Consider the following 27,731-nt stretch of genomic DNA (forward strand, 5'->3'; position numbering starts at 1 on the left):
GTAGGAGAAGAAACAATCCCCACGGAATGGGCATTATCTCTAAAGCCCATAAGGTAGCAGCGCCAGGGGATGCTATTAAAAATGGAACGATGGCCGCAATTACTGTCCATCCAATCCTTTGTCCACTCCTCCGTGCCCGATGGAAATGGGACATCGTCCATTGTCGAGTAGTCAGCAGCTGTCCATACGTAATCCTGGAGGTGGTCATCCCCCTCTGGACACGAGCAAATTTGGAGTGTCGGATTCTGGAAGAAGACCGTCTGCTGACTGGGAGATGAGGGTGAGGGAGAGTCTTGTCTCCTCTTCCATCACCCCAAATGGGTGTCTTGGGTGTCTCCAGAGTAATCTTCTAGCGTTTCTCTTCACAATGCATCTCCCTTAGCAACCAAATGAGAAGCACACTAAGATGATGGCATCCTCCCTGCAAAAAAAGAACATCGTATGATTTATGCATATGTATGCATCATTTTGCGGTGGGTCCAGCAGCCGAGTGCGCGAGTGCCAATCAAATTTGCACCGACCGACCACGAGCTTGGCACCGTTGAGTGCATGAGGCGCTGGTGTTGAATCCCCATCCTTTAAAAAAATTTTTTTTTTTTTTTTGGATTAACCTGCTCCTCTCCTGCACTAATGCATGACTAGCTGCCACTCATTTCTCACCCACCATCATCTTTTGTTGCCCGAGCATGTCAATCGGCCTGAATGGATTGTCCGCGCTGTACGTAATGATATTTGCCCGGTCTGCTCAAGTGTATCTGTACCTCCTTGACTTTGACAGAATTATCTATTTACCCTCCCATATCATATCCCACTCATCATCATCACAAGGCAATGATGGTCTTTTAAACTCTCCTTCTCACGAAGCCACGTACAAATTGATTTGTATAGAAATTTTGCGACTCTTTCATAATGCTCTGCCATGTCTTCTCTGCTATCTCATTTTTAAAATTACATTGTATAATTTTGTGTAAGCATTTTCTAGAGCCTTGTCAGAATTTGTGTCTTACTTTATGTCATTGCTTTAATAAAGTGATAGGTAATCAGTGTGGGTCACATACAGACATTTCACTTGCATCGCAGCTAGGTAAAAGCAGTAAAGCTTGTAATCAGGAACATGTCGATAATTAGCTGATGAATCTTTGAGTTCAGGATACTAGTCAACTAATGGGAGGAGGAGGGTCAACTAAAATGTAGTAATGCTATTTAGAGCTACTCCTTTGTCGGCACAAATTGGCTCTGAAAGAGTTCAGTTTATTTTGATTGCATGTTGGTTTGATTAAAGGCAGAGTACCGCCTCCTATTTACTAATGAGGCTGTTTGTATAGAGAATGAGTTGTCATGAAATCAAGAGTCCTTGAGCAAAAAGAAAGAAACAAAAAGGATTCACAGAAGCATGTATTAATGCAGAGTTTTATTGTATCATTGTAACTTATTTTTAGTTGAGTCTCTGGAGGTTTTTTGTTCTTCAGATTTTTCTTAAAATGCAATGGATAATTTCGAATGAAAGAATTTGTAAAATGTGGTAGTGTGGCTTTTCAGTTCATGAAGAAAAGATAGTGTTTTCCACTGTGCAGGTGCTAGCCCTATAAGGAAGAGGATGTCTTCTAATAAACACTAAATACCCTCACAATAGCTGTAGAGGGAAACAGAGCTTTTCATGACAAAGGAGGAGGATTAAGTCTCATTAAAGCTTGGCACCTGCTTGCAATACTTTGGTACTGGGTTACAGCTTAACTTGTTGAAGATAAAAGGGAATATTACGGATGACAGTCTTGATGCTATCTGTCACTGGAAAAGTTATGATATGGACTGGAAGCATTTTCCAGTAACTAGTCTTAGAAAATGAGAATTAGAAATTCAGTGAGTATGAAACAGTAGGTATCTGTCTTAATTTACAAGGTAATTGTGTTTTAGAATCTGTCATCTTATCTTCAAAACAAACTTTTGCTGCTCCTAAGAGCAGGCTGTCTTTGTTAGAGGCGTGGGTGCATTGCATTAATTTGTGGCTCGTTAATGTAAAGTGGGATCAGCAAATCTGATCAAGCTGGCAGGGGAGATCAACAATTCAATTACAGTGGATATCCACATGTCTCCTTGTGGCAATAGGAAGTAAGTTCAAAATCAAATTCTGTTCCATTAGTATGTAATCAACATCTTTACTTTGTCTTTCCTTGTTTGTTTGTTTGTTTGTTTGTTTTTAAGGAAGGGGAGCTGAGTTATAAGTTTGCTTTGCAGGTCTTTGACCTTTCTGGTTGGATTAGATAGATGGCTCTTTTGATCAATAGAGAAAAGCCCCAAATTTATTTTTGATTAAAGTTTGGATTTTGAGTCAGTAGGTTGTAATGCCTCAGAGCATGTGACTGTATTTCCTCTCCCGTCCTCTTCTTCTCCCTTCAATATCCCCCGTGCATACAAATAGTGTTTTATTGCCTTGTATTGCAAGAGATTCTTGTGGTTTATTTGTGAGTTTACTTGATTTGTTTTGTTTTTCCACATATATTTATGACAATCAGACAGAAGATGTGAGGAGATAGTGCCGTTCACACTACCCATTTGATTCGGGACCTGTACCCTGAAAATACAAGCGATCTTTTCTCTTGTTAGGAGGAGGTTGGAAAGGAAAAAGATGAGACTGTCAGTAGGATGTAGAATCTCTTTTTTTTTAAATGTGGATGAATGGTTTGTTATTGAAATGGTTTGTAGCATCCTACAGTTTTTAAACATAGCTACACAGTAATGAATCTTTTGCAGCTGAAATGGATCTCTGTATTATTCAGGAATAATTAATAGCTGGCATATGCCGTGTCACCATCATCAGATTCTAAACGATTGGTGAGGGAGAGCGATAATTTAGTTTCATCTTTGAGTAAAGTATTCTGTTCAGAAGTGCATCGTGTAAGCTTGACTGAACTGCTTCCAACGTTTATAAGTGTAATATGATCTTGGGGAGCTGTCTCTTTATTCCTCGGCATCAATTGCAACTGGTTCACGTCACTAATCCGATGGAATCCTCCTGCCCAGTGAGGCCATTTCTATCAAGTGACCCAGAAGAAGAGGATGTGTTAAACTTCTGTGAGGAGGAGGAGAGAGGGTTGATGCCCAGCGAGTGTGAACGCTCCCAATCGCCATGGCTACAGGATCTTAGGGAAGACTTCAGCCTTCATTACTGTGTCCATTGGGTTTGATAAACCAGCCCCAATCTGACCCAATCTTGGGCCATATGCTGTGGTCGCCACTCGCAGAGGGCTGGAAGGAGAATATATGAGAGAAAAAGAGATATGGGAGAGGAAGAGATAGATATATAGAGAGAGGGATGCAGTTTTTCTCTCTGTGGAATTGATGATCATACCCTCCATATGAACTCTGCGATTGCAGTCGCACAAAATTTCTGCCAACTTCCCGTGGTCTGCTCCTTATTCTTCTCTGAGGCATCCCTGACATTCTAGAAGCAGCAGGAAGGCATCATTGTCCACTAATCTCATGGGCGCCTAAATTTGCTGCATTATACCCTTGTCTTAGTCATGATACTCTCAAGATCAGCAAAGAAAAAGAAGGTTTATGCTGAAGGTGAGAGAGTTAGAGGAAATATAAGAACGCTATTTTTCTTACAGTCCGCAGCCTTTCTTCTTCTCAACTACTGATATTATGCATTTCATGACAAAGTTTTTTGCCCCATGTGTCAATCTGTTATAAAAAAGAAAAGAAAAAAAAAAGAATCAAAACTCGCCCATGCAATCTACAGGGCCGAACTGTAATATTGGAAATTCCTGGGGTTCCATGGGTCAGAAAGCATTGTTTGCTGTTTGTGATGAAATTAGTTCACGGACATGCTCCCAAACTAGAACGATTTTGATGGAAAAGACTCAGAAAATGTTGGGGGCAGTAAACACGGTATCCACTCAAATTTTTTGGCACCCTCCAGCGGGCCGACGACATGAGCCAGTGTTCTCACCCTGTCACAGACCTGTCCCGAGTTCTAATTTGATCGCCTTGCGCAGCGTCACAGGAGTGTACACACAGGTAAATTGGATTCAGATTATGTTTTACAGTAAATCTCCAATAATGGCTCACTCGCTCATTGGAGGCGACAGAAATGGGGCAGAATTTGTGTGTGGCATTCAGAGCTTGCCAGGAGAGAACGAAACAAGGAGGGGGGGGGGGGGATATGGTGAGAGGGAGCGAGTGTGTACATGGAACACTACACTATGAACAGGTTATGGATCGTCAGTCTTTTCAGTCCCCCCCCCCCCCCCTTTAAAAAAAAATGCTGTGAACTGGGATGAGTAAGACAGAGAGGTGGAATGGTGTCCGAGGATACTTGACTGCCATTCAGTAGCGTGTCACTTTGCTGTCAAGTTTTGCTCAAGTATCGCTCAAGTGTCCATTCACATGCTGCGTGCTCTTGAGGGTCATCTACATAGCGCTGTGTGGTAAGCAAGAAAGCTAATTGTGTTCATGGTCTTATGATGTCTGTTGGTCTGTTTGTCTGTTTATCTATCAGTCCATTTGTACCAGATGGCATACCATGTTGACCTAAGACAGCAGTACACTTCTTAGTCTGAAATAAGATGCAACATCACACATGGGGATGCACTATGATATATAATGAACATTTGGATGCTCGTGACACTACAAGTTAATCAAATCATATTTGCTATTTTAGTACCGGGCTTGATGTGAATTGACCACTACTTAGAAAATGCAGGAAACCAGGAATTCTTCAATGCTCTCCTATCAAGTGCATGAAAATCATGCACTATTGGCACTTTATAAAATGGGTTCAAGAATGTAGCCAATAGGAAGCGCTGAAATGAGTCACGTGTGCTTTGGTTATTCTAGTCCCATCGCACTGCGTGTTAAATCCACCGTAGTTAAATCCTATTGCCGATCGTCTGTGCGCGCGGCAGCTCCTTTGAATTGCATGCATACATACAGTACGCGCTGTCAATCCTATAAGCAACTTCTAGTTCGGGCTGCCGGCCGGCCGGCCTTTCTTCCCTTGTGCATAACATGTGTGGCGTACGTGTACTCTATATACGTACACTTTGTACAGTACAGTAGACCAAGCGTTGTGGGACCGGACGCGTACATGGAGTCACTTTGAAGGGCAAATCCAATGATTTAGCAGGTTAATTCTCACGCCGTTTTCAGAGTATGTTGTCTAGTAGGCCTATATGAGGAGTCTATATCAAGTCTTTAAGGTAAAGGGTGCATATTCTATGTAAAATAAGTAAGTTTTCATGCGGGAACTTAAGTGTCCAGAAACCCAACCCCCCATCATACTTATACTGTATGTGCGGGATTTCCGAGTGTGACGTGCGTAAATGTTTGGGACGAACATCTTCGGACGTCTTGACCCACAAAGGTACGTGAAAAACGCTGAAAAATGCTGTTACTTTTTGAATTTTCGACCCATTTTATATAACAAATGATGCACAGGATTATTTCGTGGCGTTAGTGGAGGCGTAGCTCACTCTCGGGTATTTACAATGTAGTGCAACATGCACTTGGCTTCGCCTCGTGCATGTTTCACAATTGTAAATACCCTCGAGTGCACCATACGCCTCCACTAACGCACTCTATCCTGTGCATCATTTGTATACTATTACATGATACAAACTCTGTATAAAAATACTACATGTGTAGATAGGGCCACATTGTTGTCACAGCAAACTTTTTGCGGGACGCACGGCACGTGGCGGTACTTTCCTTGGGTGGTAAGTTCTTACCGACGGCATCTCCTTCTGTTAAAGACAACAGGTCACTCACTTGTATCGTGACGGAGAGAAAGCGGATATCTGGGGATTATGCATTGACGGAAAGACGTCAAATTTGTGAATGTACGCACAGAGAGAAAGAAAAGAAGTGCATTCCTGGTCATTGTGCGTGACAATTGCAGAGGGGATTACAGTTGTCCACCTGACAGGATTCTCATTGTCACAACCTGGACAGGTAGATGTAATGACGTTTGTAGCTTCTCGTCAGTTGTCTTGAACGTTGCCACTACATGAAGGGTGTTTAAGGCTTGGATTGGATAAACCAGAATCGGAAATTAACTGGCCTGATTTCTGCTAACTCGGACTGAATGACAGTAGAGTATAGAGTGTCCTACCGTTAAAACGGACAAGGTTGTTAGCTTGCTACATATGTTCCTGTAGTTGGGATATCATGGAATAGAATTTTCAAAGTACACCTTGTATGTCAATCAGAAAAGCATCAGTGATGTTTCTTGGGGCAGACATTGTTTGATGGCTCCAAGTTTTTTGTTTCATTGTTTTTCATATATCTGGATTAACGACAGTGGTTGAAACTTGTAAGCAGACAGCATACTTATGCTGACCGCTGACCGTCCTGACCCGGCACACATATTAGTTTGGGTGACCACTGGCCAGACAAGCTTAAGTTGTGCATTGTGCACTTCATTTTGTCTTCACACCGCAATGGGCCAGAATCGTTCAACAGCTCTCGACATTCTGTCCCGTCTCTGCCTCACTGCTCTTTTCTTCCTCTCGCGGTGTGTGAGATCCTCGTCAACAAAGGGGACATGAGGAGTAAATACCCAACTGGAAGAGATTCGGATCCTGACGTTTCCGAGTGTTGTTTTTCAAGGAAGGGCCAGGTAGAGGTGGGGATGGGGGGGGGGGGGGGGGGTGGGGAGGGGGAGGATTGGTGAGAATAGGTTGTTAGTAATTATTTGCCATTAGTTGTGTGTGTTTGTCTAGATTCTTCTTGCTGTTAGGGGTGCAAATACTTCTGTCTTCTGTTACACGTAGCTAATTTTTTAGGACAATATGGTAAAAAAATAGCAACATTTAGACATGCAATATACCTCTTTAGATACATATTTTACTTAAGTTATTATACTATGTGGAAGATGTTCCTTTTCTAACCTTTTCCCTTTACTTTATCTGTCAAGAGATTGGGCGAGAAAATGCTGCTGCTTCCTTTCCAGAGTACAGAAATTACAGTGGTCAATTATTTTTTGAGCTGATGGTTACAGGCATTAAGTGCCAGTGGTTTTTATTTCTTGAAAAGTTGTGTCAGGGAAACTTTTTGTAATTATCTGATCATGTAGCACGTTTTGCTTGCACAAGGGTCCCCAGTATCCCAGAACGCTTGAACTATCGTGGAAAAGGTAGGAAAACAAAATTGGCAGATTAGTATCAGAGTGATAAAGAAGCGTTAGGAAAAGGAAACTAATCAGTTATTGAAGAAATGGGGCATTTACGTGTAACGATGTAAATTGGCTCTATTTAGGAGGTGTGCCAACTTATTTCCGTTCATTTGTTCCTTTGCACCACATCAGGGGTTCGTATCACCGACTGTCGGAATCTGTCCCAACTCCTGATCAGATTAAGCGCCCCATTGTCGGACCCCGTTTTGTTTACTTAGACCACTTCTCCATATTGTCGGAGCTATGATGGATTTCTCTTTGAAATTAAATGTCAGCTGCCTTTTAAGCCGTGTGCACCTTCTGTCTAGGTTTCTTGAGATTCTGCTTTAAAAAAAAATCCAAAAGGTAGGGGGATTGATGGTGCGAGAGGGGGAGAGGGGGGTGGAATTTTGAGGCAGGATTCGTCGTTTCTGTCTCAGCTCATTTCCGGCCACTTCTCCCATCGGCTTTCTTGTGGCTAAAGAAGAAAAACTTGGAAAGACATCGAAAGAAGGGAGAAGGAGCTTTCTCTTGAATGGAAGTAGATTAGGGGAAGGTAGAATTTGTCACAACCAATTTTCTGCATGATCTACCATGCCCAGTATTTTGCTATTGGTATTTTCTTCCATCTCTAACCCCCCCCCCCAACACACACACACACACACACACATTGTACACTGTGAATAGTATTCTTGTAAGCCTGTTCTGCCTTTCAATTTCACGGTTGTCTTCCTAATGACCGACTTTCTTTTTTTTATAGAAAAGTTGTATAGATAGATAATGATTTTGCAGATATTCTTTTCTTCTTTTTTTTTTGGGGGGGGGGGTGGGGGCCATAGATAGTGATAGAAGCTTTGATGTGACAGTGACAATGCATTCATTAATCTTTCGATATCACAAATAGAATATCATGCTACTTACACTTCTTAGAGAAAAGAGGACTGTATAAACTACTTAGTGATCTATCTTACATTTCAGTCTCTTGAGTCTTTGTCTGTTTGTGATGTAACACAAAAGAAACTTACATGTTACGATGTCACAGATTGGAGGCGGCATGAATTACTGTGTATTGAAGAAATCAGATACTCTCATTGCACGTGCATAGACGGTGTTACTGTCAAGTGCTGTCAGTATGATGTACAACCAAACAGCTAAACCCGTATAATTTTGCCTTTCTGAGAAGATTATTCCAGTAGATCTACAGTTCAGTGCCCTCTTTACCACTTCACCTCAATGGGGCAACTACTGTTCCCCCCCCCCCCCCCCCACCCCAACACCCCTCACACTCGTGAGGATCAGGATTTTGTACAGCCAGTACAGTCACTGAAGGGTTTCGGTGATTAACTCGGCTTTGGCAATCACTTCACTTCACCATTGGGTCAGGTCAAAGAATGGGAGGAGCAGTAGTTAGACTTTTGAGAATTCTTCCAAATTAGTTTGGAAAACTTATCTCAGGTCCCTCTGCAGAAGAAGACCAGCGGGTGAGAAGAAATAGAAATGAATGGCATATTTTTCAGATTATCCTGCAATTGATCTTGGTTACTTATGACAGGGCTGAGAATCAATTTGTACACAGAGAATTATCAGGTTTTGGCAGCTGTAGCAATTTGAGTGCATGCAAAACTATTTTACTTTGCTATAGGGAGCAGAGGAGTATAAATCAGAAGTTATCTCTGAAAGAGTTTGTCTAGCGTTTTTTGCAGGATGTTGCATGCTGTGAGAGCTACCTGGCTTCAGCACTTCCGATCTACTGTAGATGAGTAGTTTTGCTTGTGGCTTGTTAGGCTTACAACGTCACTCAGTGAATGTTATTGTCTTCAATGGAAATTCCCCCCTGTCCTTTGTATTCTTGAAATGTTCAGTTCATTACCCCTTCTTAACCTGTCAATTTCTTTCTTCTTCTCTTTTTCCCCCTTGTGGAAATAGGAAGCCACCAATGTTTAAAAGGTCTCAAAAGTGTACAGAGCTCCACGGTCAGGCTACTCAATAGAAATGCAGGGCTTCCCTCAACACGATGACCCTCATGAACTATCCTGGCCCTAGTTTTGTAAATCGTATCAAGGATGTGTGACGTGATTTTATCACTGCCTTGTTATATCTGTGCAGGTATCAAAGACAGAGGTAGATTTGTAGACTTTTGGATAGATCCATAGACTGAGAAAAGACAAGTGGACAAGAATTCATTTTGTAGGCAAATATTAGTGGTTGATATCTTACCTGTTGAAGATATAGAGAGAGATGGTTTGCGAGATAGATGTATAGATTCATGAATCTGGATTGAAAGATAGAATGGGAAGACAGAGATATAGTATATCAAGAATATACATAGTAGTATGAGAATAATATATCAAGAATATGAAACATCGAGAATATATTATATTATTCGTAATGGTAGTCCAAGTCCTTGTACCATGTTCCTGACCAAAAAGTTTTATAAAACACCTCATACATGTGTATATTAACACAGACACACCAATATACAAAAGTGAATTGGACCAGCGAAAACATTTCTCAGTGTGTGGGAAAAGCACAGACTGCTGAAAGATGTAAATACAAAAAACAACAAAAAAAAAAAACATGTCTGGACCAGCGAAAACATTCACAATGTGTGGGAAAATTACCGACTGCTGCACGATGTAAATCAGAGCCAGAAGCCTGATTAGTATCATCTTTGAGATAATCATTTGGATAAGGGTATTAGCCCACAATTGACTTTTATATAAATTTCTCTTTTTTGTTACCATGTGTAAGTACAAAGTTTTATGAATACATTTTGATCAGCCCATCATTGAGGTGCATATGTTCATGTTATTGTAAGATTTTATCACCGCCCATGTATTAACTTTGTTTTGTTTTCAGTGGTGTACATTCATTACTATTCAACTAATACAAATACAATATCATAAACAGGTACCGCTAAACCCTTCCTGTGTACTACACATACACACACACACACACACACACACACACACACGCTCTCTCTGAATGAGACAGGCAATATAATATCTAAACATGCTATTACTGTAAAGCCACAAACATTCGTAGCATGAAACTGTCGTTGATTTGAGCTATTCAAGGCATTGTTTGTGCATTTTACTTGTGCAAATCTTGGCTCCTCACAAAATTTGTGAAAGTTTAATACGCACAAAAAATTACCATTTTACAGACTAGTATACTGCTGAATTACTACAGACAATTTTTTTTTCTTTTTTAAAATCTGGTCAGTGTTCGTGAATATGTTGCATTGATGATTCAGTAAATAAAGAAAGGCAGGTTAAGTATGATTATAATGCATACAAGGGGTTGTTTCTTCCTTGCATGTCCCTATCAAACAAACAAAGAAAAACTTTTAGGCCTGTCAATTTTTTTGATACCTTTCAGTAACGAGATTGTTCCTGCAAACCAATAAAAGCCATTAAAAATAGTAATAAATGATAGTGTTTTCTTACCTTCATGTTGATTGAGGCAGAAGTGAATGTGGAATTTGTTAATAGTAAGGAATCTCAAAGTTACACAAGTTCATAGAGACTGCAATAAGTCATTACATTAATTTTATCTGTTGTGGAGAAGACAAAAATAATGAGGTTGAAAAGATTGAAATGTTTTTCATACAACAGTTGAGTGGTTTTTGCTTTACACATTTTCTTCCTCTATTTTGTATAAAAGACCTTCAATATAGATATGGTTAATCATTATCACAGTGGTGCAATATGAATAGAAAATAAAAGAGTTATACAACAAGGTTTCATTTCAGGTTTGTGCAACTAGCTTTAAACTACTGGTATATTGTGAAATAAATAGTATATCATGCATGTTGCAAGGTTTATACTCAGATGCATGATACTCATGCAGAAGTATGGCACACATTTAAGGATGTGGAGAAATGTAAGGCTTGTTGAAGAATCACATAATGGTGTCTTTGTCCTGGTATTTTGCAGATTCGGTGTGGCCGAAGCCCTCGTTAAAGTGTTTTGCTTCTGGTTGTGTAGGACAAAACAAACACACACAGGTTTGTTTTGCTGTTTATGATCCGCTTCCAGAGGCTACTTCATTGTTTGCATGTAATTTTGGATTGGAATGTCGCGATTTACGTCAGCAAGCACCATTCGAAGCATCATTCGCATCCAAGATCTGCGTCTCATTAATGAAAGTGTCATCACTCCGATCACACATATCTCACTCTTACAGACTATTTTTATCGTGTGACCGTGGTATCTAACTGCTATTATGACCGCTGCAACACCGACACCAGTGACAAAGGATGGAAAACACATCAATTTTCTTTCATCGTCATAATTGATGTCATCAACTGTTATTTCTAGAGGTCTTGTTTTTGTCAACAGCCTGCCGTCCATCCGAGCGGCCAAGAAAGGTGTAACAGCAGGGCTCAGGCGATGCCTGCCCTTTTGTTGTGCGGTGAAAAGGAAAGACAGAGTTAGAACAGTCAGGCAGCATATTTGGCATTCTTTGCATACTCTTGGCTCCCAAAGTTGTTTGTATTGTCGTACGTGTAAATTTTTTTTTTAAATCGATGCGGAGGAAGGACCTCTTTCCAAAAACATAAAAATTTGAACATTGGATTTAAAGCAAGTGGGTTTACCAATGTCCTGGTTACGGTTGATACTTCATTATTTCTTGATGACCCCCAGCCACCTGCATCCCTTTCTAGGTCCCGACCACTGGGTTTTCAGACGTTACTGTTTACCAAGAGATTTTATGTGCGGTGTCTTATCTGTGGATAGAGTGAGTAGCCGCACTCCCAAAGGGCAGCATGCTGCCGTTTGCATTGGAAGGCTACATTTGATGAGCCTCAGAGGATTGATAATGACATCTGCAAAGTTTGGGTAGAATTTAGGGCTGTTTGGTCACTGCCGCCTCCCCATGGTTACCGCGGACTTTGTCAATGCGGCCGCCCGCAATCTACCCCCATGGTTACCGTGGACTCTGTCAACGCGGCCGCCCGCAATCTACGTCAAAAAAACAGTCAGCCAGAGGAATGCGGAAGAGCCTTTGTTCTCCGGGAATCGTTGGTTTGTGGGTTTTTGAAAACCATGGAGATGTTGAACACATCAACATCATCAGTGTTTACATGACGTAAATGTTTTTTTTTGATGAGTTGTCATCCCAGCCTGTATCCCTAGTGGTAAAAGCTGAGACTTATGATATTGTTGGCATTGAAGAGACAATCTGTACTCTCGGCAGGATTGTCTTCATTGGTGGTAGGAGGACAGCATTTAGTAGATGTCATGTACAAAGTAAGCGGAAAGGAGGATGAGTGTTAGGATTGAAAAATGAAAGCTATGGAAGGGTAGTCCTACATATATATATTTCATATGTTTATGAGCATACTTTTTACTTGATGCCTCTGATGTCATTTTCTTGGTTTGAGTGAAATTTGATTAGCTTTCACTTTGAAAATTTTGTTTTGATTACAGTGCTTCTTCCTTGACTCTTTATGCAATGTTTAGATATTATTCTGCAGCATGCTAGTTTTTGCTTCTGAGTAACATCACACAATGGAAATGTCTTTGTTCAGGAGATGGGGTACAATCCAGATCATAACTTTAATCCAGATAATAACTTTGTCTGATACTACCCAGTACTCAGCTTTATAGTTTTCTGTCAAAGCTTGAGCTGCAAAGGTAATTGCTGAATAGTCATCCTCTACCAATCAGCAGTGTGAAAAAAAGCAACAAACAGACGAAGCATTGAAATACCAATCGTGTGGGTATTAATGGATTAGGTCCAGTCCTTTCTGCAGTTGGTCCTTTGAAGTTCTTATCATGTCGGAACTTGTTCTCCCTTTCACCTATAATACATTGCCTACAGAAATTTTTTTTTTTTTCCGTGGAATCACCTTTGAATTTAATGCCAATAAATCCCTTTATGAGAATACATTTTTTAGTGCTCGCATCAGTTTGAACTGTCCTTGCCTACAGAAAATTGATGGATCATGTACAGAGTGGATGGGGGATTGCATGAGCTTGTTGGATACTTAGGGTTAACCTTTTTCCCCCTGTTTCTTTGCCATTTCTGAAGGGTATTGAAAACCATAAAGAAGGAGAGCTTTTTCCAGTGATCTCGTGTCCTCCAGCTACGTCTTACGAGGATACCAATGTGAGAACTGAAGCACCTGCTGTGGCCCATTTGAGGAATAGACAAGGAAGTTTGGAAATGTATCTCTTTTGTCGCTTGTATGTCTGAATGTGCCATCAGAAATGACTTTCGGAGCATTATCTCTCACATTCTAGCGTCTGAGAGCAGGGTCGCAAGTATAAAAGCGTGATATCCAGTGATCGCCTCATTATCCCAAGATGGTGATATGATATGGTATGACATCGTTAGCAATAACTTTTGACAGGTATATGACCAATGAAAGACCAGAGTTCCATGCCATTTCAGTAAAGCTCATAATGCTTTCTGTCTTTTTTTTTCTTATCACTCAATTTTGTGCCATAGATACAGTCAAGCTTAGTGGTAGACGTATGATTATAAAAGCTGACATACACCTCTATAATTTGTGAATATGGAAGCAGAGTTATGATCAAAAAGGGAGAGAGAGAGAGAGAAAGATACCAATTTATCAGAAAGATGGAAGGATAGGGGCAATGTTGACGCCAGCACAGATTGTATATTGCACACTTGGTAGAGTTTAAGTTCATTCTTGCCTTCAGCCTCTTTACCCTTTGCTACTCTTCCAAGATGAAAGCCAACCACGTGAAAGTACCAGAGCCATTGACACCCACAATGTTCATATTGTCTTTTGATCTACCCACACCATTTGAAAGGAGCTAGTATCACTAATCCTGGGGAAGAGACTCCATTGTTTCATCTGTGACAAATCTGAAAGTCCCAAGGAAACTCAATACTTCTTTATTCTCTTTCTCTACTCTCTCCAACCCATCTGTATTGTTCCTGCTGTATGCTGTTGGATTAATATGCCTATGAAAGGAACACAGATTTATCAGTATACAAGAGTTAGACTTGGATCATGACTCGTGCCCTGCATGTATAGGAAGAAAGAGACAGAGATAGGGGATGGGGGGGGGGGGGGGGGGGAATATAGAGAGATTAGATGAAGAGCGCACAAAGACAAGAAGGGCTGGGGAGACAGTGTGCCCATATCCTGCCTTTTGTGACCAAGGCATGACATCAGGCTATTGGGACATTCCCCATAACTGGACACTTCCGAAGCTTCTTTTGTGGACGTTGATCCCCTCTAAGTCCACTGTGAAATACATCATTGTCCTGCAGGGGTGAGTGCCCATTCAGAGCCAGCGGTCAGCTGAGTCCAGACGTAACGTGCCCTCTCAGCTCTTGTCTATATTGCCCCCTCATTCCTACTCGGACCGGCTGTGAGTGCAGTTCAGTGATATCAACGTGTAAAGGAGGATGACGGCTTTCTTCATGTAGTGGTTTGGAGAGATTTACTTTGATTAATTTACGCACTGATTTCACTGGTGGAGTGGTGTTGTTTAATCTTTCTCCTTTTTACTTTGGTGTGTGAAGACTGGATATCATTGGAATAGACACCCAAAACACTTTGTGGGACCACCCATTTGTGCCTTCCTATAGAGTGGACAGGTTTGTTGTTTTTCTCTTTTTCATGTTCTTATACTTTTAGTACTACATCTATCTATCACTACTATAGATTGTGCTGCTGCTGCTACTGCTACTGCTGCTACTACTACTACTTCTAATTCTACTACTTAGGACTGCTAAGTACTACTATTACTACTACTGCTCCTGCTGCTGCTGCTACTACTACTACTACTACTGTTGCTACTACTAGTACTAGTACTACTACTATTACTACTACTATTACTACTACTACTACTACTACTACTACCACTACTACTACTACTATTACTATGATACTACATTGTACTATTATGATACTGCTCTTACTTCACTACTACTACTACTGCCACAACTTCTTGTTCTTGTATTATTACAACTTTATTTTAGGAATATATCTGCAACTGTGGCATTCAGTTGCAAAACACTTACAGTAGTATACAGTGCAATACATGATTGTACACACTACTGTCTGAACGTTTGTGAGGATTTAGGTGAAGACTAGAAGTTAATGTGCACCAAATTCGATCCAGCAAGCTAGATTAAAGGCACATCTGAAATGTAAACAATACTGCATTTCATGTAACATCATGTGGTATTCTTTTGGCCAGTAGACAATCTAGAAGCAACAACAGTGCTTGACTAGAATGTATAAAATGCAGGTCATTGAAGCATTTCCTGTTCTTGAGTAAAGACTCCAATTACAGTAGGTGTTATTTACCCATTTTCATTGTACAACGTAGCACAGTAATTTTTTTTTTTCCATGGCTTTGATTGTAGTGTAGGGGTGGGCATGCACAAGTATTGTAGCATTCCATGAGCAGATACAGTGTATACAATGTACATGTATAGTAGGCATTGGACTCGATTTGTAGGCCACTGACAAAGACACTAATTACTTTTGTTCGATTGGAAGGGACTCCTCCCCATGTAATTTGGAGTAAGATGTCACATCTCAGCATGAAACCATTCAGAGTCCCTCTTGTGAGATCTCCAAATCGCCCATTATTTGACTCCCGCTTTCTTTGTCATATTGAGGGGGTTAAAATATTCATGGGCAAACCCTCCTCCCCCTTCCCCCTCTTCTCCCCACCGTCACCGCCACGCCATTGGCACTAACTCCCATCACAGCTCATCCATTTTCAAGTGTGTATTAAGACTAGTGATTGCATTCAGTCGTACAATGTTAGGAGCCCCGCCATAATCGCTCATTATCGCAGACCCCCAAGGAGCAGCGACTCTAAGAACAGGCACGACCAGACTGTAGGGGGCGGGCGGGCGGAGCCCCAAAGAAGACTTTACTGGGCTGGTGATGGTGGTGTCAGTGGGGATGGTAGTGGTAGTATACAGTAGATGGAAGAAAAGAAATGCCTGCGAGTTTGGCTTTGTGATTACCGGCTGCTGCTATTAACACACTATTGACACAAGAGGGGGACTGTTTATGTCGGGGATTTGGGCCGTACGACTAACATCCGATTTGCGGGATCAGAGGGAAGGCGGAGAAAGAGAGGAGAGATATGGCAGCCGGTCCTTGTCTGTACAACTGTTAACCTCCATGTGCCGCAGCATGCTGTACAGGGTACAATCACAAGGAGATTAGCCGATATGATAGCTTGAGCAGCAGAAGAAGGGGGCTGTCTAGTAAATCTTGAGTCATGATGGTAGTGTGGACAATTCCTTGATGAATAGGCAGCACTGTGATGATATCAAAGAGAAATTTTGTTGCTCCAGAATGGATAGTGTTCTGTGCCTGTATCCATCTTGTGAAAACAAAATTGAGATCACCTTTTGCTAACATTGGAAGATTTTTTATTTTTTTTAAGAAGTATGAATGTGAAGTCATTTTATTAGAGTTTTACAGGAAATTCAGTGACATTGTTGGAAGATTAGGTTTTGCACCATCTTCAGAATTCTTCGATCGGATATTTGTTTTGTTTTGTTTTGGATGGGACACAGAGTGATCAGGGTCGTCATCGAAACAGAGGTAAATGTATACTGTGTGTGCTGGATTGTCTCAGTCTGTCTGTTTTTAAGCATGAATTTGAGTTACTGATGGTGCAGATTACAGTGATTAGTACAATGCTTGTGCAGTCCTTTCCATGTAGATGTCATCACAATCATTTCTAAAAGTATGCTACATGCGGTGAATTAAAAAACAAGTAAATATACTTTTTCCAAATTGAGGAATGACATCTCATCTAATTAACTTACAATAGTGCAAAATTCCCAAAGCTCTATAGAATTTCGCACAAAATTAACATTGCTCAGAAATGAACAATTTACATAATCAGATTACTAACAAAAAACACAAAAAAAGAACAAAAAGAATGGAAGCATTCTAGGTGGGCTTTAAATGTGCATCTACCTGTCAAGGAATTTCCTCTGCAAAAACTCCTGTTAGCTTACTTCAGAGTGTGCATTTTCTGAATAAGATGACAGCTCCTGTGTGTTAAGGTTATCTTGTACATGTAGTGGCCTGGTGTAAAGGGAGGGAGAGAAGGAGGATTTGCTTCATCCTTCTGTCCATCATCAAGTCGAGAATCATCCCTATCTTGTCACGTCATTGTCGCATCAGCTCCGCATCGTTCTTCAGTCCTGTTCGACCTGCTCCCATTAGTGTCTGTCGACGCCATCGTCCATTCTTGTGGACTTAGATGCACTGTCATTACCAGCCTGCCATCACTTGGCGCATTTTACGATATGGACTGTGGTATCTTTCAATCTACGTGTACATGATGCACGCATCTCTGAACATTGCTCGCTGCACTTTCTGTGTTTTGTTTTCTCGCATTACTAAAAGGAGATTTCAACTGTTTGCATTTTGAGAGTGACGTTGTGTGGTCCTTTGCAAAATATTGAATGTCGTTTAGATGGATAGCCTGCCATTGTTTCTGCAGAACTGTATCAAACAAAAAGAAACGTAACTTATTTCTTAACAAGTCTTCTGTTTGCGATAAGGGAGCAATTCATGCATACTCAGAGATATTGGATTTTTGTCCAAAAAAGAAGAAGATATAATTGGCTTGATGGAGGCTACCGTGGTATCCCTCTTTGTGAGACAGTTAATATCTCCTCGTCATATTAACCACATTTTGCGATTCAGATTGCGCCCATATAAACGGATAGCAATTATTTTGGGGAGTAGCCGCGGGAGAGAAGGAAAGATGCACCGGTCTCACCTCCCAAATGCTCGAGTTGGTGGCCGAGGGCTGCATCTCAGGTTTCCCCTCGCGATACCGTTTCAATCCCTCCACTCCCGGAAAAATTGTGTAGGGGGTGTTTTCCTGAGGAGAAGGCCATTTTTTTGTCCCTTTGCACTTTTTTCCCCTATCCCCTTCTTCCTCTCGCCTCTCGGCTGGAACTGTGTAATACTTGAAAGAGACCCTGCCCCGTGCACCCCCAATAATTGTGGGCTTTCCCGTGATATCCTTCCCACACCCTGTGAGCCGGGTTGTCTATACACGTGTATATCCATCTAATGCACGGGTCTGCTAGTTCCTCATTAGCAGAATTCTTGTTTGAATATAATGGATTCGTTTGCGAGAGGTTGGAGATGAGGCATATTTATATACTGTATTTTGTATGGTAGACAATGGAGATCCTGTAATAATATTCAGGGGGATATCAGTTATCTTCATATCTAGTGCTTGCTCAGATGTAATGCACCTTTCCTGTAATGCATTGGAACCATTAGTTGTTACACTTCAAAAGAAGATGAACATCCAGAGGAGTGATAAATGCCTCTGTGTTGGAATATGAAAGCATCTCCAATGCATCTCCAATGAGATGATATGTTGGCAAGGTAATGCAAATTATATGTTTTAAAAGCTAACTGACTGACCCAGTTAATCAGTTTACCAACTTAATGCAGGCTGCCTTTTTATGAAAAGTGATCCACAGTAAACAAAAGCTCTGTATACCTGATACTTGCCAGACATTGGCAATGATTGAAAACATAATTGCATTGGTTTAACCTGAAGAAGCAGGTGACATACATTACTATAATATGCAGAATTTCTAGACTCTTTGGCTACAAGCATCCATGATGCTGAATACATTAGTGAACCTTTCTCCATGAAACACTGCAATCAACTCTTGTTTTCTTTCAGTGTATACAGTAGATGTAGTGTGATACCAGGCAAACAGGTTTAGTCTCATGCCTGTAGCTACAAAATAGAGTGCTGGCATCATGCTGTAGATGTTGTGCCTTGTGAAAGTAGAAAAGGGGAAAGTGCAGCGAAACTACAGGATGGAGGGGGGTCAGGATGTATCGACAATGCTCCTACAGCCAGGGTACAGCCGATGCTTCCTGCATTCATCGCACTTGTACCGGCACTGACCCATGGAGCGGACAATATTGACTGAGCCGAGGAAGAGGGGAGCGGGATGGTGGAGGGGAGGGCGCTCTTGTCTCGGTGTGGCTTTCTTCTCTTTCCTCCATCAAACGCCACTCAAATCTGTCAGGGCTGCTGAGTGAGTGAGTGAGAGGGTGGGGAAGGGGGGCGAGGAGGGCTAGTAAAATGGGAGGAACAAAGGGCCAAAGGGAGTGGGTGTAAATGAGGGTTTACAAGGGTGCTTCATGTGTTTGTAGGTTAAGACCCCTTGTTGGAGGTCAATGTAGGGACAGAGAAGGAGAGAAAGAGAGAGATGGATGACACGAGGCTACAGCATGAGGAGGAGTCTTCTCCTTCCTTCAGCACTGTGAAGAATCTTCTTACAGTAGTTCTTGGGTAGTAATAGACCGTCTACAATTTGTATCTTGCCTCAGTTGAATCCACAGGGACCAGAACAAAATCCTTCAACTCATGCGTATTAATACATTTCAACTTTCATAATAGAATGTTCTTATGCTTATATCTCCATCCGTTGTAGAATTTGTCTTTGACGCAACCAATTTTTCGGCCTGTGTGAGGTCAACTTAGGCGCGGTTGACTGTACAATTTTACAGAGGATTGTTTTTTTTTTCAATCAAAAGGAATATATCTCAAAGCATTTTCATGTGTTATCATTTGTCACAACTCCCTTAAATCTCCTTGATTCTGCAGGAGGCTACCCAGAAATGTTGTATATATCCTTTCATGAGCTTACAAAAGAATATGAAGTCCTAGTTCGGATGATATTTGCTTGTTGAGATATTTGTAATATAGCATTCTCTCCCTAATTGCTCTTAGGCACCTCTCTATATTGAAGATAATGTTTGTGGCCCTGATTTATCCCATAGATTTATAGTCAAGTTCAAAATTTCTTATAGTTTCCAGGCCTTGAAATTGTCTAGATGTTTACCATGGTACTCCTCCAGTCCTAACTTAGGATAGGAGGGAAAAAAAGAAACCTCCAAGAAAATATGCATGATATGCTCTCATGAATGGAGATTTAGCAATTTTTATTCTATACCATTTGGTATGGATAACACATCATCATTCCCTATACGTGGATGGAGAGATGATAACATGCCTAGAACGTTGGTTCAACACCCGAAGCATGCAGGAGGAGGAGGAGGATCAGCATGGTTATTAACCTCCAGTGCCTGCACCTACAATGTGGTACCTCTCCTCCCAAAGAAGTTTGTTGTGGTGGGGAGCGGTGAATGGTGATGATGGACTCGTCTGGGGATCGTGTGGTGTCCAATTTGGCTCCTGATGGGGCGATACAATAGGGGGGCAGTTCACCCCTGGAGGAACTTTGTGGGGTCCTCTTGTTGTTTTGGAGAAGGAATGTCGGGGCAGCAATTATGCCATTAGGGGAATTATTGGGGTAAATTCACTCAATAAATTTGATCCTGAGAAGAGCTACTTTTCCATATGTCAGGCTGGTGTGCAAGGTATTCAAACTCTCATATGTTTGACTCCAGGGCCATGTACATTGTGCACTGCCGTCACAAATGTGGTAGGCCAAGTTACAGTACAGGGCAATGGTATATGTGTCAAGCGCACATTTGTTCGTGAACTGCATACCTCATAGATCATGGTCCCTGACTCTGTTGATGTTTATTTTGATAAGCACCCATCATTTTTCCTCCCCCACCAAAATGCCAATCACAATTACAATACAACACTCATTTTGTTGTTGTTGCAAGAATACGAAATGAAATTGTGCTTTCAGTGTTTGATACAAAAAAAAATTGAAAAAAGGACAAAGTCATGGTACATTGGGAAGCATTATGGAATGACGTGAGATTGAGAAATATTTGTTCGAGGATTGCACTACTGCATGCATGTATAACTACAGCTCTTTCCACCTCCTTGTGTATACAAGAAAATGGGCGAATGATGCTGACCCCTTGTGGTTTGCCCCAGGTGACTACACGTATAAGCAATAGTCAGCAAACGGTATCAACCAGGTACATTTGTGCCATACACTTAAATGAATGCATGAATGAATGAATGAACAGCATTGCATATTATAATAGGGAAATAGGGCCAACCATCTTAATGTTCTGAAGGTAGCTGCGAACCGTAACTCATAAACTGCTGGATGGAAAGTGTGGCTGTTTTCATACTCTTGTGTCTTGAGCATTGTAAGTGCTTCTCTAAAGTAGACCAGTTTCAATTACCTAAACAACAGTATAGACATGACTCATCAATGTGTGTAGATTAGACTTTGATTTTGTATTAGGCATACTTGTATACAGTATATTATAATTCCTGAGAGGCATATAACGCTACTTGACTCCTTTTATCAAAAGTGCACCTTTTAGTGCAATGTCCCAGTGGGAAAATACTAAAATATAGAATTACACATTAATCTTGAAAGCCAACATGAAAGTCAATGAGGTGGGACTGATGGTAGATGAGTGTAGGGGGATGTATGTAATGCTGCTTGTTGGATGTGCATTCACTTAGCTATTCATGTCATGGGCCTGCCGGTAATAGTGACTCATTTTGCAGACATCTCCTTGTCCGTATTCAGTGCATGAACTCCTGTGAGTTGTACACTGTATGCTGTTTCTTGACAATACCAATCATTTAACGTGGTGTACGTGTCGGCTCTACAAAGACTTGCAGGTCTTTCAAGAGATACCCTACTTTTTAAACAAGTGACGTAAGAGAGCATACCGTCCATTGAAGATCGGGGATGGGACGGGGATGGGGGGGGGGGGGGGTGGGATGGGGTCTAGGAGGGCTGGTGAATGTTCGCAAATGATCAGTCATATTGAGCAAATTTTATGATAAACAGAGAGTCGTCAAGTCTGTGAACAGAGCCCAAGTTTTCCACAGAATACCATTAAGTATTGATGTGTTTTTCCAACCTACATTGTTAATCAGGAGTGTTAGGTACTGTACTGCCCTTAAATCCAAGGGAAGAAAAGTGAGCTTTTTGTTGTACTACATCTGCTAAAGGGGGCTCTGCTAAAAAAAAATACATCTTTAAGTTTGTTTTTCTGTGAATCAACCCAGAGAGTCGATGAACCTCCTCCCCTCACATGAAAAACATCAACAAAAACATAGACAGCAAAGTGCCTTATACCAAAAGCAACATAACTGAAAAAAAACCCCACAAAAACAGAGGTACATTAAAGAATTGAATATAACCTCAAAAGAGTATTGAATGGCAACATCAAAAGTGACCTCCTTTCACTCAAAGTTAGTTACAGCATATATTGAATCACTAATAGGGAACCAGATGGCTAAGTCACTTTCATTGTCAGAGCGTTGCCTCAAAGCGAGGCTAGCTCCTAATTCATCTCAGGGATGCGTACACTGTCTAGATTCATTCAGAAACGGCTCACACATCATCTGTAAAAGTTATCAAGAAATTTGGCGGGGAGGACAACTACAAACATGTACATGTAGTCGTGCAAGAGTTTTGATTACCAATCATGATGCGCCCAGCTTGCTTACCTGGGGGTTCTTCACACTACAAAAAAGATATCACATTTAGTCTGTTTATGAAAATTTGTTCAATGCTACTCCATGCCTGTTTTTGTTTTTGTTTGCCTGAAATCACCCTAAAATCATGCTTCAGTCACCACATTTAAAAAAAAGAATGTCTGCCAAACTATCGTTTAGATGTCTTCCACAATTGACATTTGATCCATTCTTAATTTGCATCTATCGTCTAGACGACTCAACTTTCCTAAAAATCATCTGAGCAGATGGAGCTTAGCTCTTTGTCTTTTATTCACTTGCCAACAAACCACCCATGAATTGTGAATATATATATATATATATATATATATATGATTTGGTTATAAACTTTTTCTTTGAGAAAAATACAAGATCCTATCCGTATCAAATCAGAGTAGATTTGAAGGGAAGGGGGAGGAGGGGGGAGTGTGGAAGAAATATGATATGACGAAGTTCATACCTCAGTGTACAGAGCACTCAGGTGGGCCCTAATTAGCAGTCCCGCTCAGCTACAATGCCTGCATTACTCTAGGGCCCCCCAAACCTGTGGTGTGATTGTGATTTGATGAAGATTCTGATAACGTGGTTACTCTAGGAGAGGAGAAGCCCAACTTTAACTCGGGAACTGATGAGCCGAAGATCCAAGATGCTCCATGCCTTGAAGTCAAAGTCATCCACGCTAAGCACCGGGTTTCTGTCTTTTAATCACGCGTATGAGTTCCTCCTTGGCATTTATCAAAGATTCATGAAGGACGTTCTTTTTCATTTAGCTCATCAGCCCCCGGCCCGCTTCCAGCGGGAGAGGGGCATTCGTCCCCTAGTAACTTCACTTCTGTCTCTCTTCCTTCAATGTCTAAGTGACGTATCAGAGATCTCTATTACCGTTTCCTCCTGTCCTCCTATTTGTAATTGGGCTTCTCGGACGTGACTCGAGAGCTCCCGTAATCATTGGAGAGGAGGAGGGGGAGGGGGGTTGGAGGGGGTCATTAGGAGCGCAAAGTTTGCGTCCTCCAGACAATTTGCAGAGGATGGTTATTGCAGAGGATCGAGAGACATGGTGCGATGCGAGTGGAAGAAGAATTTGAGCTGGGAAGGCAAATGATGCAGAGGAGTGGCAGGTACATACTTCTGTATGTAGTGAATGAAATAGTGAATGATGTGTCTACAAATATCTTAATATTCATTGCTGTTGGAGTACGGGTAATCTGGTACAGGTAATCAATGAGGCGTGGGGGTTCATTATCAGGAGAGACCTTCTTTGTGAAGGATTACCATCTCATTGAGCCAAAGCTGAATTTGCTGTTTTAGACAAAATTAACTGATTCTGTCGCTAGTAAATGGTACATACATGTATGTACGTATAATGCAGCCTGTCTTTGTGTTGCACTCTATTAAAAGAAAAGAAAGTGTAATATGTTGAGGTTCCTAATCTTGATGTCTTGTAGCTGGTCTATATGAGCCTTTGAATATATATATATTTTTTTTTGGGGGGGGGGATGTAAAGTATACGTGTGCATTTTTTCTTTTATCCTGACAACATGCCTTCATCTTGCCCTGTGCTGATACATTGTATGATGATCTACTATCGTTATTACTGGCCGCCTGCCTGTGTTAAGTATGCTATTATTCTTGACTATGCTCACATCACGAGTCCACATAGAACAAAGAAAACCAAACAAAACTTAACATATTGGATAGCTTAATATATATATCTTACACAGAGTCAATATCTCCCCTTCTTCCCCTCCCCCCAACCCCAACTGAAAATTATGATTGTGACCAGTGAGACGTACTGGAGGGCTCCCATCTGCACTTGATCGCTTCCCCTCCGCCCGAAGAGCCTGCCCCCACTAGATCACCGTTCCATCAACATGGCAGGCCCTATCTCTGGCCATACATCACCCTATTACATTTCCAATAACTCTCCTGCCATTCCGCGAGCTAGCAGAGGGGGGTAACAAGAAGGAGGTACGGCACTCCGTGAATTGGCAGCTCATATATCTTTCTTTTTTCCCCCTTTTTTTTTTGACCAAACCCCCTCCAGGCAAGCGCGTCCCAGACAAACATCGATTTTGTCACCGATAGCGGGGCGATTGGTCTGCTCGTATCTCGTGGAAAACTATCACCTTGATTACTTTGTGATATCTTCCCTTTGGGAGAAGGGGGAGGGGAGGGGCTGCATGGGCTATTATTCTGGGTCAGTGGAATTTGGTGTTATGAGGTCACCGAGGACTTCCGATGTCTGTCTGTCATCCACTAATCTTAATTAGAGATGCCCGTGAAATGATACTCTTTTATGAAAAAATATTTGCTGTGATTAAGTTCTCTCCATAGTGCAGGTACTCTTTGGTATCTGTTGGAAGTTTTATAGGGCAGAAAGTTAGCAGTGTGCGATGGATGTGAATGTTTTGCTTTGTTTTTTCTATGCTTTCAGCAAGGAGCTTTTCTTATTCAAGTTAGTTGTTGTAGTGGTGCATTTTGTTACTTTCAGGCAGCCATGGAAAGAGGAATGCGTGGATGAGAGAGTGTGAGATGATGGTGATACTGTGAGAATATCAAAAAGAGGTTTGTGTGAAGTTGTTGCTTTGGGTCGTTTTTAAAGTCCCAGGAAACAGCACCTATCTAGATTTTCAGAACGTCAGGGGTGTGATCTATCAACTCGCTGAGACAACAGGAAGAATCTGTGAATGCGCAGTGAAATCAATGTCATTCCACAATTGTTCTCGCCTTCGTTTGTATTTTAAGTCCATCCAGAGTGATACGTATGCAGCACACGTTAGCAGATCCAGGCAATTTGTTCTCTGTTCTGTAATATTGGCATGTGCCACGTAAATGTATCTTTAAATAGTTGACGAATTGCTTTCTCACAAATTTGCAAAATGTCCATATTTGATACATGGCACTTACAAGTTGATAGAGGATAGACTCCTGTCGAGTTTGCCATGAAATGTCAAACTCCGTCACGTTGTCTCTGTTGTCTAGACACATTGATTCAAGCCATGAAATGGTTATGTGAAGGCTGTCAATTTACAGGATGTATTTCCTTATAGATTGATCGCCGAATCTCTCGACTCTTGTTTTTCGCCTCTCAGATTCTATTGTCGCGGGCCATTCTGGCTCTTTGCTGGATTCATTTGCTCCCTCGTAAAGCTCGCCACATGGGCTCATTTGGAAGTGATCGCTCCCCCGAGATGGAATTTGACAGAAACGCTTATCCTACGTAAGGATCAGGCAGCCATTTATAGCTTAAGTGCTTGTCTCGAGTGATAGTGGAAGTGACGCTCTGTGAGATGTATATTCTCGACACCCATCTCGCGACAAAAACATGAAGCGAGAACGCTGCCCTCGCTCCGAGGTTGTCAGGCGCTACTTAATGTTTGTAGGACTCATATTCACTGTGATGTTATAGTCATCGTAGGTGAACCCCCCGGCTTTAGAATTCATTGATGAACATGCACATGTACAAGGTGTGGTGGTTGTCAAGCCTTCTGTACAACATGCGTGGTGATTTCAAGAAGATGACAGTACCGTATTTGTGGGTGATGCCTCACAGGTAAACTTGGCCCCTATACGACCCCATCCCCGAAGGGGCAGAGTTTACCTGTTAGGCCGAGTTTACCAACAAATATGGTATGTTGATATTTTGGTCTTCACATTGGCAAACTTTCACCTTTGTTGAATTATAAAAGGAATAAGAGAGATGTTGATAGGCCTCAGTAATTGTAGTTTCATTTTGATATTCAAGTGTAATTTTTGTCTTCTCTGCTATCACAGGAAGATCTGCCTACACTGTAAGTGTCCCCGGGAGGACCACCTCGTGATGTCCGGCGACCAGGAGAAGAACGTCAGCCGGATGATGACAGACTTCCAGCGCAGCTCGGCCTCCGACGACGACAGCGGCTGCGTCCTGGAGGAGTACACGTGGATTCCGCCGGGCCTCAAGCCCGACCAGGTCAGACCGGACTTTGAAGCCTACCCTCAACCACCACTTTGTGTTCCCATCCTACTCACTCCTTAGCTATTTCTGCCATACTTTAAAGGGACTGTACAGTACTAGTTGAGGCAAGAGATTCATGTCTTTAACATTCCTAAGTGAGATAATGAGAAACCTCTTATGAAATATTAAAGAACATGTAATTTTAAGAAGAATTCAACCTTTATTTTATGAAAAATTGGTTTTCAAATGGCTGAGATATCCAAAAAAGTGATAACAATAAAAGGCGACAGGCCACAATTTTATCAGGATCTCTTTGTTTCACCTTGTTTTTGGATATCTCAGCCATTTCAAATCCGATTTTCGTCAAAATTTAATAAACTTTTGATACCCCGTACAATTGCATGCTCTTTGACATCTCACACGGTGGTTTCTGAATATCTCCCAAAGTGTTAAATGCTAAATCCTCACCTCGACCAGAACTGTACACACCCTGTAAGGGAATTCTATTCTGTGCCAGACTGTAATAAACAAAAAAGTTTAGTCAAACAGACATGAAAAATACAACATGTTCTAAATTTAAAGCTCCTCATGTTTCAATGATATTTTGAAATCAGTCTCAGTTTCATATGTGAATTTGAAGTTGGGATGATATCATATCCCCACAACTCACCAGCATTGCATTTTTTTTTTACATTTAAACAATAATATGAAAATAACATTCATCAGTAACTCACCAAATATAATTCTCCTTGCGAAAAGGTCGCCACTGCTGCGTCATATTAGCGCTGATGTGATGTGATGGGAAAGAGATAATCTCTTCTTTATGAAGTCATTTGTAGAAGAGGCTATTCAGGGAAGGTTTATATGCAAGCCAATTATATTGAAACTCTCACCATCCTGTTTGTTTGATTTTATTCATAAGTATAACCTTTCCTCATTGATTATGTGACAGGTACTTTAATGTCAGGCTGGGAGAAAAAGAGAAAAAGAAAAAAAAAGGAACATATATATTTACTTTATGCTCAAATGTTGCCAACAAATAATTGCTTGAATATAATTGTAGTGGAGTACTATATTGTTTTTTTTTTTTCTCTCTCTCTTTTTTTTGGTCCTACAAATATCATCAATTCTCTTGATGCCATTAAAGACATTGAAAAAAATATATACATATATGATACCAACTGGCAACTTTGAAGAAAGTCCTGATATACGAAAT

At 41.2% G+C, this 27,731-nt stretch overlaps 1 protein-coding gene across 1 annotated transcript in view; it reads left to right on the top strand.

The window, feature by feature from the left end:
• The window catches only part of LOC139730439 (uncharacterized), a 92,243-nt gene that overhangs the window by 55,724 nt on the left and 8,788 nt on the right, over window positions 1-27,731 (top strand). Inside the window, exon 3 of the mRNA XM_071641279.1 lies at window positions 26,353-26,530. Coding sequence (XP_071497380.1) covers window positions 26,353-26,530 — 178 coding nt within the window. The remainder of the gene's footprint in view (window positions 1-26,352; window positions 26,531-27,731) is intronic.

Source organism: Diadema antillarum, unplaced genomic scaffold, assembly GCF_040938485.1.
Source record: "Diadema antillarum isolate AM-2024a unplaced genomic scaffold, OU_Dant_1.0 seq00000312_RagTag, whole genome shotgun sequence".
Taxonomy (NCBI): Eukaryota; Metazoa; Echinodermata; class Echinoidea; order Diadematoida; family Diadematidae; genus Diadema; species Diadema antillarum.